The following is an 11,763-nucleotide window of genomic DNA, read 5'->3' as shown; positions in this document are numbered from 1 at the left end:
CTTTACGAAGTAAAAGAGCTGTGTGCATGCTCATTCTGGCTGGAATTAGAGCTTTTCATTTGTACAAGCTGGTAGCCGAAGTCAACGGTACAACACGGACATTTTTACTCTCTGGAACTACGCAACGGCGATGCCGCCTAACCGCCCACCTGCACTTAACCGAGGTTAACCCCCACGTAACAGACACCTCAACATGCAACATTCAACTATTTACATTCATCCTGCTCATTTCCTTTCTTTCTTAGTCTAGCGAGCCTTTCACCGCAAGGCAGTGGTGGCCTGGCGGTTGAGGAAGCGGCCCCGTAATCAGAAGGTTGCCGGTTTGAATCCCGATCCGCCAAGGTGCCACTGAGCAAAGCGCCGTCCCCACACACTGCTCCCCGGGCGCCTGTCGTGGCTGCCCACTGCTCACTCAGGGTGATGGGTTAAATGCGGAGGACAAATTTCACTGTGTGCACCGTGTGCTGTGCATCACATGTGAAAATCACTTCCCTTTTTTTTTTTTTCTCCGAAGTGAAGGCTGATAAGAGACTCACTAAAAGTTCCCACTAAAAGTGAATGTAAAACTTTAACACCGTAATGCCTTTTTTAATGTTTATGTCTGATATTTTATAATGTTTATGTCTGATATTATATATGGTACTGGCACGGCCCTTCTGACAAATTTTAAAAGTCAGTGTGGCCTAAAATCCACAAAAAAAGCTAAAAATCCCGTGCCTGGCAGACAGGCAAGCTTAATATATTTACGATTATTTTGAGATGCCATATATTCATTCAGTACTCAGTATGATATGATGAAAAGACAGATTTTATTTGACCATATAAAATATATTTTTGTAATTAAATAATGTACACACACACAGTAGGCTCATGGGAGCTCTTATCTTCACTTAGCTACACTGAGTCTGGGAACGTCTGGCGTTAGGCGGCCCTTGGCTGCATCCAGCTGACTGTACTCCTCGATCAGAGAGCTCAGAGAAGAAAGAGCCTCGCCGAAGCAGGCCTGCTCCATCCCGTCCACGTGCAGATAGTGGTGGAGGTGGGCCTGGGGGAGAGACCGGTAACATCTTAAAAATGCACTTCAGCTGCTCGGCCTGTGTGTGTGTGTGTGTGTGTGTGTGTGTGTGTGTGTGTGTGAGAGAGAGAGATCAGAACTGTACCTTCTTCCTGTAGAGCTTGGTGAAGCGCTCCCTCAGCTCCACGAAGGTGGGCCTTACGCAGGTGTTGTTGGCGAGCGCCAGCAGGGAGTGGGTGTGTCCCACAGGAGCCACAGAGCAAAGGCTGGTCTTCCAGCCCTCCTGATTCCATGAGATAAACGGGAGTGTGGGCTTTAGCCTGGGGAGAGAGAGAGCGCGACAAAATGAAGATTAAAAAATAAATAAATAAATAAATAAATCTTCCTACCTGGCCAGATATACATTTTTAGAAAGGAATTTCATGACTTTTCAATTACTCTAAAGCAAATTTTCATGGCCATATGTTTCTGTCGAAATTTGGAAAAGAAAGAGTCAAATTTACCTGGCTGTACCAGCATGATTTGCGCGCTACGAGTGCTAGACTAAGTGGGAAAGGAAAAGAGCGGGTCGGACGTAAATAATTGAAAGTTGCACGTTGAGAAGTGTGTTACGTGTGGGTTAACCACAGTTTAGCGTAGGTGAGCTGTTAGTGACCCTCTCCGTTGTGCGGTGCCCGAGAATAAGAGCTGCCGCGTTCTCAGTAAAAAACTGGGTGTGTTATAAATGTTGGCTCCGCCTATCCTGTTAAAAATAGTGTTTCTCCCTCGATGTAATCAGGTTCGGGCGTAGATCATCGGCTGTAAATTACTTGACTTTTAAAAGGAGACACGCGGCTGGAATATGGAAGTGGCGTACGCAGCACCGTGTGACGTGGTTCACCACATAAAGCCAGCAAAGATACTATAGACCTGTGCTCGTTTTAAATGTTGTAGTTGTAAACGTGCAGCCTCATGGGAACCATGCACTTCAGGTCATGCATTCATGTGTCAATCAGATTTCAATTACTTTTCCAGAACATTATATGTTTATTTCGTATTCCAAAACTTCCAAGAAAAGACCTTTTCCAGGTTTGTAATGACCGTAAGTGACCCTGCCACTAGGGGTTGTTATTCTGTAAAAGTGTATTTGTCAGGAAACACAAAACTCATGTGGTCTGATTAGTCCAGGACGCCGCTGTCCCAGAGTGACGGTCAAATCAGGGTAAGATAAATGCCGTAAATGGAAATGCAGAAACAATGAATGCAACACGTGAGTGAAGAAGGGGGAATATTGATCAGAACGAGACGTGATATAAAGCCAGAAAGGACAATGGAGGTTCAGCGCTGCAGTGTTACGCATCAAATGGCCACATATTTACACACGTGGGTCCCGTTCGTAAAGATCCTGACCGGAACTGTCCCACCTCTCGATGTTTCGGCGGAGGTCGGACACCTGCACGTTCCCGCGGACCATGAGGGCGCAGGCCAGGTACAAGCTGTGTTTGGGGTCGGCCCGGATGAGCTGGTGGTCTTTGCTGAAGGCGTCAGTGAACATCTGGTCCAGCCTTAAGAGAGCAGACAGGGACAGACACCACAGGAGACGCTGACCTTTACCCACAGTGCATTGATCACATCACAGTGTCCACGTCCATGAGTTGTGTTTACAGCTGCATCGCAGCAGAAAGACCGGGATTTACCAAGATGAATTAAAATGCCCTTATTTCTCACAATTTGCTGTTTATTGATCTGACTTTCGAGTCGTGGAAAGAAAAGTGGAATCCTGGGAAAGAGCTCCCCCCTCCCTCCATTCAATAAAGGGTCTTTTCATACGACCCTGGTGTGGAAGGACCCCCAGACTTAATATCCTGAGCTGTAGGAACCGTCTAAATGTGGCCAAAAAAAAACAAGGAGGCACAGAGGAGGTCTGGACCTTCTGGTGGGGATACTGACGTCAGCGAGGGTGTAGAGGGGGGTGAGGCTGGAAACCAGGTAGTGCAGGCGGGGGAACGGCACTAGGTTCATGCTGATCTCATTCAGGTCCATGTTGAGGGATCCCTCAAAACGCGCTGAACTGGAGACGACCAAGGGAAAGGTCAGAGGTTATTAACAAACTGTTTATTCTGTTCATTAATGTGTAATAGCCGATAGCCATAAAATATAATGAGACGATTCACTATAATAAGGTGTTATAACAACACAATACAAATATGGTAATAATAATGGCATTTACAGTCTAAGAAAACACCATATAACACCATATATAAAATGCTAATCTATGGTGGTGATAAGCTACCTGGTGATGTTGAGCAGCAGGTTGGCAACAATGTTGTTCATGCCATCAAAGGGCTTCTCTACCCGGCTGACTCCACCCTGGCTGGAGATGATGGTGCTGTCCATCTTTATCGCCGTGCTAGGTTTGCCGGAGTGGGCCATGTGTCGAATTTTATTCACGATCTCCACCAAACTCTGGCCACCAGAGGGCAGCGTGGCCAGCAGATAGGAGGGTTAAAGTGAGCTCATTTAACTTGGGCGTGGCCGTGTCACATGACTTGACGGTCACAATCACTTTTACATGCACAGCACGTACACACCTGGTTCTCCACGGGAAACACACAGTCGGCGTGATCAGTCAGCTCGCGCATGGCCAGGACGCTGTTGTAGGGAGACGTGATAACATCGTCCTCGGCGGAGGGGTAGACCGAAGTCACGAGCCTGCAGACCTCAGGGAATTCCTCCTCCAGCAGCTTCAGCACAAACGTCCCGAGTCCAGATCCAGTCCCTTCACAGCAGAATCAACAAGTTGGGTGGAAAAAGAGGATTTTTTTTGGTGCCCTTTAACAGCATTGTTCACTTAAGTCTGCTAGACAGCGTGTGGAACATGTTAAAGCCATGTTCCAAAAGCACCAAGAAGTTAACAGTCAGAGCAAAGGCTGCTGGTCCATTTCCACTCTCCTCTCTCTTGCATCGTACTCTGAACTGAAACGAGGCCGCAGTGACAGTAAGCTCTTTCGCTGACCTACAGAAAGTGAAGTGATTGTCACATGTGATACACAGCAGCACAGCACACGGTGCACACAGTGAAATTTGTCCTCTGTTTTCTAACCATATCCCTGAATGAGCAGTGTGTGGGGACGGTGCTTTGCTCTGTGGCACCTTGGCGGATCGGAATTCGGACCGGCAACCTTCTGATTACGGGGCCGCTTCCTTAAACGCTAGGTCACCACTGCCCCTACTGCCAGGTCCATAAGTATTGGAAGATCTAAACAATTGGAAACTTTTTGGCTCTATACACCACCACAATGGATTTGACTTTCAGCTTTATTCACCTCCAAATCAGGTGAGCGGTGTAGGAACTAGAACACTTTGTATATGGGGGTAAAAGTAACGGGTGCTCAGCTGTTCCGTGGCCTGGTGTGTGTTTTTCCCTCATTATCCCATTTACAAGGAGCCGGGAAGAGGCCTAGAGTTCATTTCATGTCTGCTATTTGCATTTGGAGGCTGTTGCTGATCAACTCCTAATATGAGATCCAAAGAGCGGTCAGTGAAGATAGCCATCATTAGGTGTGGCCAAAAAAAAAAGGATGCGCCAGTGCGCTCTGCAACACCGGAAGACCACCGACAAAAACTACTGCAGAAGAATTCTTTCCCTGGTGAAGAAAAATAGACCAAGAGCACTATCCGGGAGGGAAGTGTGCGTGAAGACTTCACCAGAGTAACTACAGAGGGTTCACCACAATATGGAAACCATTGGTGAGCCTCAAAAACAGGGAGGCCAGATTAGAGTTTGCCAAACCCCATCATGGACAGACGAGACAAAGATCACCTGGTGCCAGAGCGCTAGGATGAGTAGAGAAGGACAGGCACTGGTCATCAGTGAAGCATGGTGGTGGCTGTGTCGTGGGCATGTATGGCCGCCAGTGGAACAGGTTCCCTTGTATTTATCGATGATGTCACTGCTGACAATGTTTGGGGCGATATTAATGCTTCAGCACTGACTGGACAATGGACAGCTGGACCATGATCCTTTTTTTAAGGCAAAGATGCAGGTCAGTCAAAACCGAAGGGAAAACAAGCAGGAACTGGCAGAGCATCAGTAGGGATGACGTCTACGCCATCCTACCATCGTGTCCCTGAGCAAGACACTTAACCCTGAGTGTCTCCAGGGGGGGACTGTCCCTGTAATTACTGATTGTAAGTCGCTCTGGTTAATGGCGTCTGATAAATGCTGTAAATGTAAATCGGTATACAAACTGTCGTAATTCCTACAGCGTTCGCCCGATTTCACCAGATCCAGCTGCAGCACTCATACCTCCGCCCATGGAGTGGATGAGGAAGAAGCTCTGCAGACAGTCACACTGCTCCGCCACCCGCCGGACCTGCTCCACAATCCTGTCGCGGTACATGCTGCCGTACGTCCAGTGCCCCACTGCCCTGTGGGGTAGAGCAAGAGAGCGAGGGCGTGTCAGGAACGAACGGATTCATGAGGCCATCAGCCCATTGTGGGACAGATGTCTTCTGCGAATATTATTCAAATGTTCTGGCACTCGGAAGTCTGATGCACATTACCCCTATTTTAACTGCATTACACTGGCTGCCCATTTCATTCCGAATTCATTTTAAAATCCTTCTATTTGCTTTTTAAAGAGAGTGCAGCCAGGAATGAACGTAGTTATAGAAGAAACCATGTTTTTCTGCAGCAGCTCCCAAACTTGGATAAGGCCCTGGCCTCCTAAGCCAGGGATTGTGGGTTGAGCAGCAGAGTGGCGCAGCGGAAGCGTGCTGGGCCCATAACCCAGAGGTCGACGGATCGAAACCATCCTCTGCTACTTTACTCTTGGGGCAGTGGTGGCCTAGCGGTTAAGGAAAAGGCCCCGTAATCAGGAGGTTGCCGGTTTGAATTCCGATCTGCCAAGGGGCCACTGAGGTGCCACTGAGCAAAGCACCGTCCCCACACACTGCTCACTCAGGGTGATGGGTTAAATGCAGAGGACAAATTTCACTTTGTGCACCGTGTGCTGTGCTGCCTCTAGAGATTTGACGGCCTCTTCTGTCAGTTATTAAAACCCACCTCTTCACCCTGTCTTTCGACCACTTATTTTAGCTTATTTTTACGTTTAGTGATTTCATACTGTTTTAATATTTATTTGATGCTAGTTATTTTTAATTATTGTCCTTATTAACTGTACAGCTTGGTTGCTTAAAGTGCTTTATGAATAAAGTTGGATTGGACTGGCTCTGCCCGCGCCATTCAGCTCGACCAGCTGACATGCTATCGTGCCGACAGGGTCGTCGTCACGGGGGGTAAGACCCGCGGTGGCGGACTTTGTGTTCATACCAGTGACGCTTGGTGCCGCAATGCTGTTGTTGTCTGTAAATACTGCTCACCAGTGCTGGAAGTTATGGTTATTAAGTGCCGACCGTTCTACCTACCGAGGGAATATACAGCTGTACTTCTGTGTGCGGTGTACATCCCTCCCACCTCCAACAACAACAGGAGCGAGGCACTACATGAACTATACCAGCACATCAGTGAGCACCCTGATGCTTTTCTCATTGTGGCGGGGGATTTCAATCATGCAGACTTAAAGAGCGTGTTTCCAAAAATACAGCAACACATTGACTTTCCAACACGGGGAAATAACACACTGGACCTTGTTTACACCACCCAGAGAGGAGCCTACAAAGCTTTTCCCCTCCCCCACCTCGGCGCCTCTGATCACATCTCTGTCATGCTAATGCCCTCTTACAGGCCGCTGGTAAAAGTCAACAAACCGGTTCGTAAGCAGATAAAAGTGTGGCCAGAAGGGTCTTCAGAGGCGTTACAGGACTGCTTTAACACCACAGACTGGAATATGTTCAAACAGGCTGCCACTTACAACAACACCATTGACCTCCAGGAGTACACAGAGACTGTTACAGCCTACATTAACAAATGCACTGAGGATGTAACAGTCACCAAAACCATCACTGTCCGTGCCAACCAAAAGCCATGGATGACAGGGGAGGTCTACAGACTGCTGAAAGCTCGGAACGCTGCCTTCAGAGTTGGAGACGAGGCGAGCCTGAAGACAGCCAGGACCAACCTTTCCCGTGGCATCAGAGAGGCAAAGAGACAGTACTCCAGAGGAATATCTAGTCGCTTCAAAGACAGCAGAGACACACGGAGCCTGTGGCGGGGCATACAAACCATCACGGATTACAAGCCCCCTCCACAGACCTGTGATAGCACCATCTCCCTGCTGAACGAGCTGAACACCTTTTTCGCTCGCTTTGAAGGGAAAAACAGCACCACAGCACAGAAGACCACACCCCCTCCTGGTGACCAGGTGTTGACTCTGTCCCCGGACAGTGTGAGGAGATCCCTCAGCAGGATCAACGCTCGCAAAGCTCCGGGCCCTGACAACATTCCTGGTCGTGTACTGAGGGACTGTGCAGTGGAACTCACTGATGTCTTCACATCTCACTCTCCCAGGCTGTCGTCCCCACCTGCTTCAAAGATACAACAATTATTCCGGTGCCAAAAAAGTCATCTCCTTCCTGCTTTAATGACTACCGTCCAATTGCACTTACCCCCATCCTCATGAAGTGCTTTGAACGGCTAGTCATGAAGCACATTAAGTCTGCCCTTCCCCCCTCACTGGACCCCTTCCAGTTTGCATATCGGCCCAACCGCTCGACCGATGATGCCATCTCCACTGCACTCCACTCAGCACTCACACATCTGGACAAAAAAGACTCATATGTTCGAATGCTGTTCATAGACTTCAGTTCAGCATTTAACACAATAATCCCACAACAGCTCACACAAAAACTGATCCAGCTGGGGCTCAACACTTCACTGTGTAACTGGCTGTTGGACTTCCTCACAGGAAGACCACAAGCAGTACGGGTTGGCAGTAGCACATCCAGCACCATCGTCCTTAACACGGGGGCTCCTCAGGGATGTGTGCTGAGCCCCCTTCTCTTCACTCTGCTGACCCACGACTGCACTCCGTCACACTGCTCCAACCTCTTCATCAAGTTTGCGGATGACACGACTGTGGTGGGACTCATTAATAACAGGGATGAGTCTAACTACTGGCCAAGTGGTGCGGAGACAACAATCTCTCCCTGAATGTGGAGAAGACGAAAGAGATTGTTGTTGACTTCAGGAGAGGAAACACTCAGCATGCTCCTCTGACCATCAACGGTGCATCTGTGGAGAGAGTGAGCAGCACCAAGTTCCTGGGTGTGCACATTACCGAGGATCTCTCCTGGACAAAAAACACCACTGCATTGGCCAAGAAAGCACAGCAGCGTCTTTACTTCCTCCGCAAACTTAGAAGAGCAAGAGCACCAGCCCCCATCATGCACACATTCTACCGAGGAACCATCGAGAGCATCCTGTCTAGCTGCATCACTGTGTGGTTTGGAGCCTGCAATGCGTCCTGCCAAAAAACTCTCCAACGCATAGTCAGAGCAGCTGAGAGAATCATCGGTGTCCCTCTCCCCTCCCTCCAAGACATCTACAGCACACGCCTCACCAAGAAAGCCCTCGGCATAGCAGCTGATCCCACCCACCCAATGCAAACCTTCTTCAGCCTGCTGCCATCAGGGAGGAGACTGCGGAGTCTCCAGGCCAGGACCAGCAGACTGAAGGACAGCTTCACCCATCAGGCTGTCAGGAAACTCAACTCCCTCCCAGCTCTGCCCCCACTCCCCTCACTCCCCTCTTCAGCTCCACAAACTTTCTGAACTCTAACTCACACAAACTGACCATGCACCAGTCACTCTGTGCAGCTCTGGTCTGCCAACTACCTCACTTTCACTTCGTCACTTTAAACTTAAACTCTGTTGCACTATTGGTTTTTGCACTCTCCTGGTTTTGCACTCTCCACCATGTGCCCTTATTTGTATATGGTGTTTTTAAAATTGTATATTGTGCCTTTCTTTTTAAATTGTATTTATACTCTGTATTCGTTACTGTTACTGTTTTTGTATTTAATGTTACTTGTATGGGTCAGAGAGTAACGTAATTTCAATTCTCTGCATGTCCTGTACATGTGGCAGAATTGACAATAAAGTTGACTTGACTCTTTACACCAGCACTAGACTGTGGTATTTGATACTTTGTCAGAACTTGTGGGCTGAAAGGTAGAGCCCAATCCTATTGGCTTTGTTTGGGGTTTCCTCCTCAACTCCTTCTCTGTCTACCAACCTTTTTCACCTTACCTAATCCTCTAAACCTCCCAGCCAAACTCACTGGATACGGGATATCCTTTACTTCACTATCCTGGAAAAGATAAGACTTTCACTTACATCCTTTCAAAAACATTTAGAAAGATCTGGGGTCCTTTTTAAGTTCCTGTGTGATGCAGTTTTTGTCTGGAGGAACTCCAGTTGCTCTGGATAAGGACATCTGTTAAATGGTATTTTTACATATGCTTGTTGTGGAGGTGACTGTAAGCTGTTGTTATTTCTAAATTTATTACAATAATTTAATTTTCTTACATATACATATTTTTGTATTTAACTATTATTAATAATAATATTATTATTAGTGAATTGTTTAATTATGGTTGTTTCTGCTTTCTTCTTATTGGGGTTTGGGTGAGGGGGTGGTAGTTTCAGCTGTTTTTTTATTTGTAACTCTTACTGTTATTACTCATGCTCTAATAAGCTTAATGAACTAAGTTAAAAAATGAATAGCACAAAACCTGCACACTTGGTAGCATTGTAGTAGATTAATGAGAAAAAAACAAGTGATGAAAATCCAGCCTTTTTTCACTGTGTCTAAAATGCATAAAATTAATTCCTTAAATGTGAATACGGGACTGGAAAACGCATATTAAAAAGCGGGGTACGGAACCAACCAGTTGTTTCCCGATCCTGACACATCCGTGATGAGCTGTGTGCTGTCAAACACGTCCCTCAGCGGGCCCTGCAGGATCTCGTTTACCACGCCCTCCTCCATGTCCACCAGCACAGCCTGTGGGGAAAAGAATTATAATATGCAGGGGCGAGAGTAGTTATATTTGTAATGTATTTTCCTACATACAATTAAAATTTACTTCCCAGGTCCACGAAGACACAATCTACACACATTAATTACATTTACCCTGGCCTTCAATGCCTGAATTCTCCCACCAATGACATCACTGCCACTCCCGCCACTTCTCCTGGAAACAGATGAAACCAAAGCGGTTACTATGGCAACCCAGCAGAGCTGCACGGGACTAAAGGTGTAAAGGTGTGGAGAGTCACCTGGGGTCGACATTCCGGAAGAAGCTGCTCAAGGCTTCGTCGTATATTCCCTTCTGGATCAACAACAACAACAACAAAAATCAGCACTATTGTCCAGAATGCATATACAGACAAGCGCTCAAATGAAAATGGATACGCTAGAGGGAAGACGACCTTATTGACGTGGGCGTGCTCCCTCAGTGCGAGGTCCCAGAACCTGCAGCCCACCTGGTTGCCGCACTGCCCGACTGTCAATGCAACATTATTGTTAATAATAATAAATAGGGGTGTGTATTGATACATTGGTCAAGATACGATTATATCACGATATATTGTGATGCTGTACACATTGCGATATTCTATTCTAAAAACAGAGCTGAAATACAAGACGCTGTGATCGGTGTGTCATAATGTAGAGGGTGGTAGTAGCCTAGTGGGTAACACACTCACCTATGAACCAGAAGACCCGGGTTCGAATCCCACTTGCTACCATTGTGTCCCTGAGCAAGACACTTAACCCTAAATTGCTCCAGGGGGACTGTCCCTGTAACTACTGATTGTAAGTCGCTCTGGATAAGGGCGTCTGATAAATGCTGTAAATGTAAATGTGTCATGTTTTGCGATTTCGCGCCAGGCAGTGATCTAAAGCTGTACAGCGCCATCTACAGGAGTGGAGGTTGTAGTCGCACGCTCATTCTCATCTCTGCGGACCTCACTAACGAAAATGCTCGACAGCACCACCCGGTGGACAATTTATATACCAAAATATCGATATTTCATGTCCTTGTAGCGATACAATATCACTGTATCAATGTATTGCTGTATCGATTTTTTTTTTCAGCCCTAATAATCCGGAAAATAATAATACCATAATTTGAACAGCACTGGACATAAAATATAAGACAAGATGATTTGTTCTTAGGAAATGTACACTGTCACGGCAGAAAGTGGACAAGATAAGAACAGTAAAAAATAGCATAGAGGATATGGCAACTGTATAATAAATAAAGTAAAATATACAAACAGTCGGGGAAAATTATAAAAAATATCTATATATCCATAACAAAAAATAAAATTATGCATAAAACAGAAGACTGTTTCAGTCTGTTTCTCCAACTTCTATTCTCACGTTATTTCACTGTTCGTCGACAGTCGTGGTTTAAAATAAACTACATCCACAGTAACAGCAAGTTAAGGCCACGCCACCTTACCTTGAACCACGACAGACTGTGTCATCGTGACGGAACTGAAGCCGCGTTTAATCTGTGGGGAACTGTCGCCTGGCGACAAGTTCCGTCCATCGCGGCGCCTACGGTCGCTTGTTGATGACGCGCGCGTGGGTTAACGTAGTCGCTTGCCGATGACGTCACATGCAGTGGAATTTGTCGGTCTGGGCCGTTTCTGTGTCTTTTTGCAGACACATGTTCTCTATGTATTTTTTATTTTATTTAACTGCATGCAAATACACCAGGAAAAAGATTAAATCCAACATATGCTTTTAAACTAGGAAAACAAATTATAATATTTTTTATTATTCACATATGTAA

General features: G+C 46.6%; 1 protein-coding gene and 1 non-coding gene across 2 annotated transcripts; one reads left to right on the top strand and one right to left on the bottom strand.

The window, feature by feature from the left end:
• Nucleotides 1-790: 790 nt before the first annotated feature.
• On the bottom strand, nucleotides 791-11,540 carry tube1 (tubulin, epsilon 1). Its single transcript, XM_028953638.1, has 12 exons — nucleotides 11,428-11,540; nucleotides 10,391-10,464; nucleotides 10,238-10,290; nucleotides 10,092-10,152; nucleotides 9,847-9,962; nucleotides 5,304-5,425; nucleotides 3,586-3,773; nucleotides 3,288-3,460; nucleotides 2,925-3,065; nucleotides 2,419-2,559; nucleotides 1,161-1,335; nucleotides 791-1,045 (listed from the first exon to the last, which is right to left on the bottom strand). The coding sequence occupies exons 1-12, from the start codon at nucleotides 11,450-11,452 to the stop codon at nucleotides 887-889; spliced, it is 1,428 nt and encodes a 475-aa protein (XP_028809471.1). The 5' UTR covers nucleotides 11,453-11,540; the 3' UTR covers nucleotides 791-886.
• On the top strand, nucleotides 5,749-5,820 carry trnam-cau (transfer RNA methionine (anticodon CAU)). Its single transcript has one exon. It is a non-coding gene; the product is annotated as a tRNA-Met (tRNA).
• Nucleotides 11,541-11,763: the final 223 nt, after the last annotated feature.

The sequence above is a fragment of the Denticeps clupeoides genome, chromosome 14, assembly GCF_900700375.1.
Source record: "Denticeps clupeoides chromosome 14, fDenClu1.1, whole genome shotgun sequence".
In the NCBI taxonomy this organism is placed as follows: domain Eukaryota; kingdom Metazoa; phylum Chordata; class Actinopteri; order Clupeiformes; family Denticipitidae; genus Denticeps; species Denticeps clupeoides.
This window is presented reverse-complemented; position numbering and strand designations above follow the sequence as displayed.

What these genes read in the sequence shown, in the direction of transcription:
- tube1 (XM_028953638.1), bottom strand. Translation starts at nt 11,452, where the DNA reads ATGACACAGTCTGTCGTGGTTCAAG. An exon ending in CATCCACTCCATGGGCGGAG is followed by an intron (nt 3,774 to 5,303) that starts GTATGAGTGCTG and finishes TCTGCTGTGAAG; the next exon opens with GGACTGGATCTGGACTCGGG. An exon ending in TGTTTCCCGTGGAGAACCAG is followed by an intron (nt 3,461 to 3,585) that starts GTGTGTACGTGC and finishes TCTGGTGGCCAG; the next exon opens with AGTTTGGTGGAGATCGTGAA.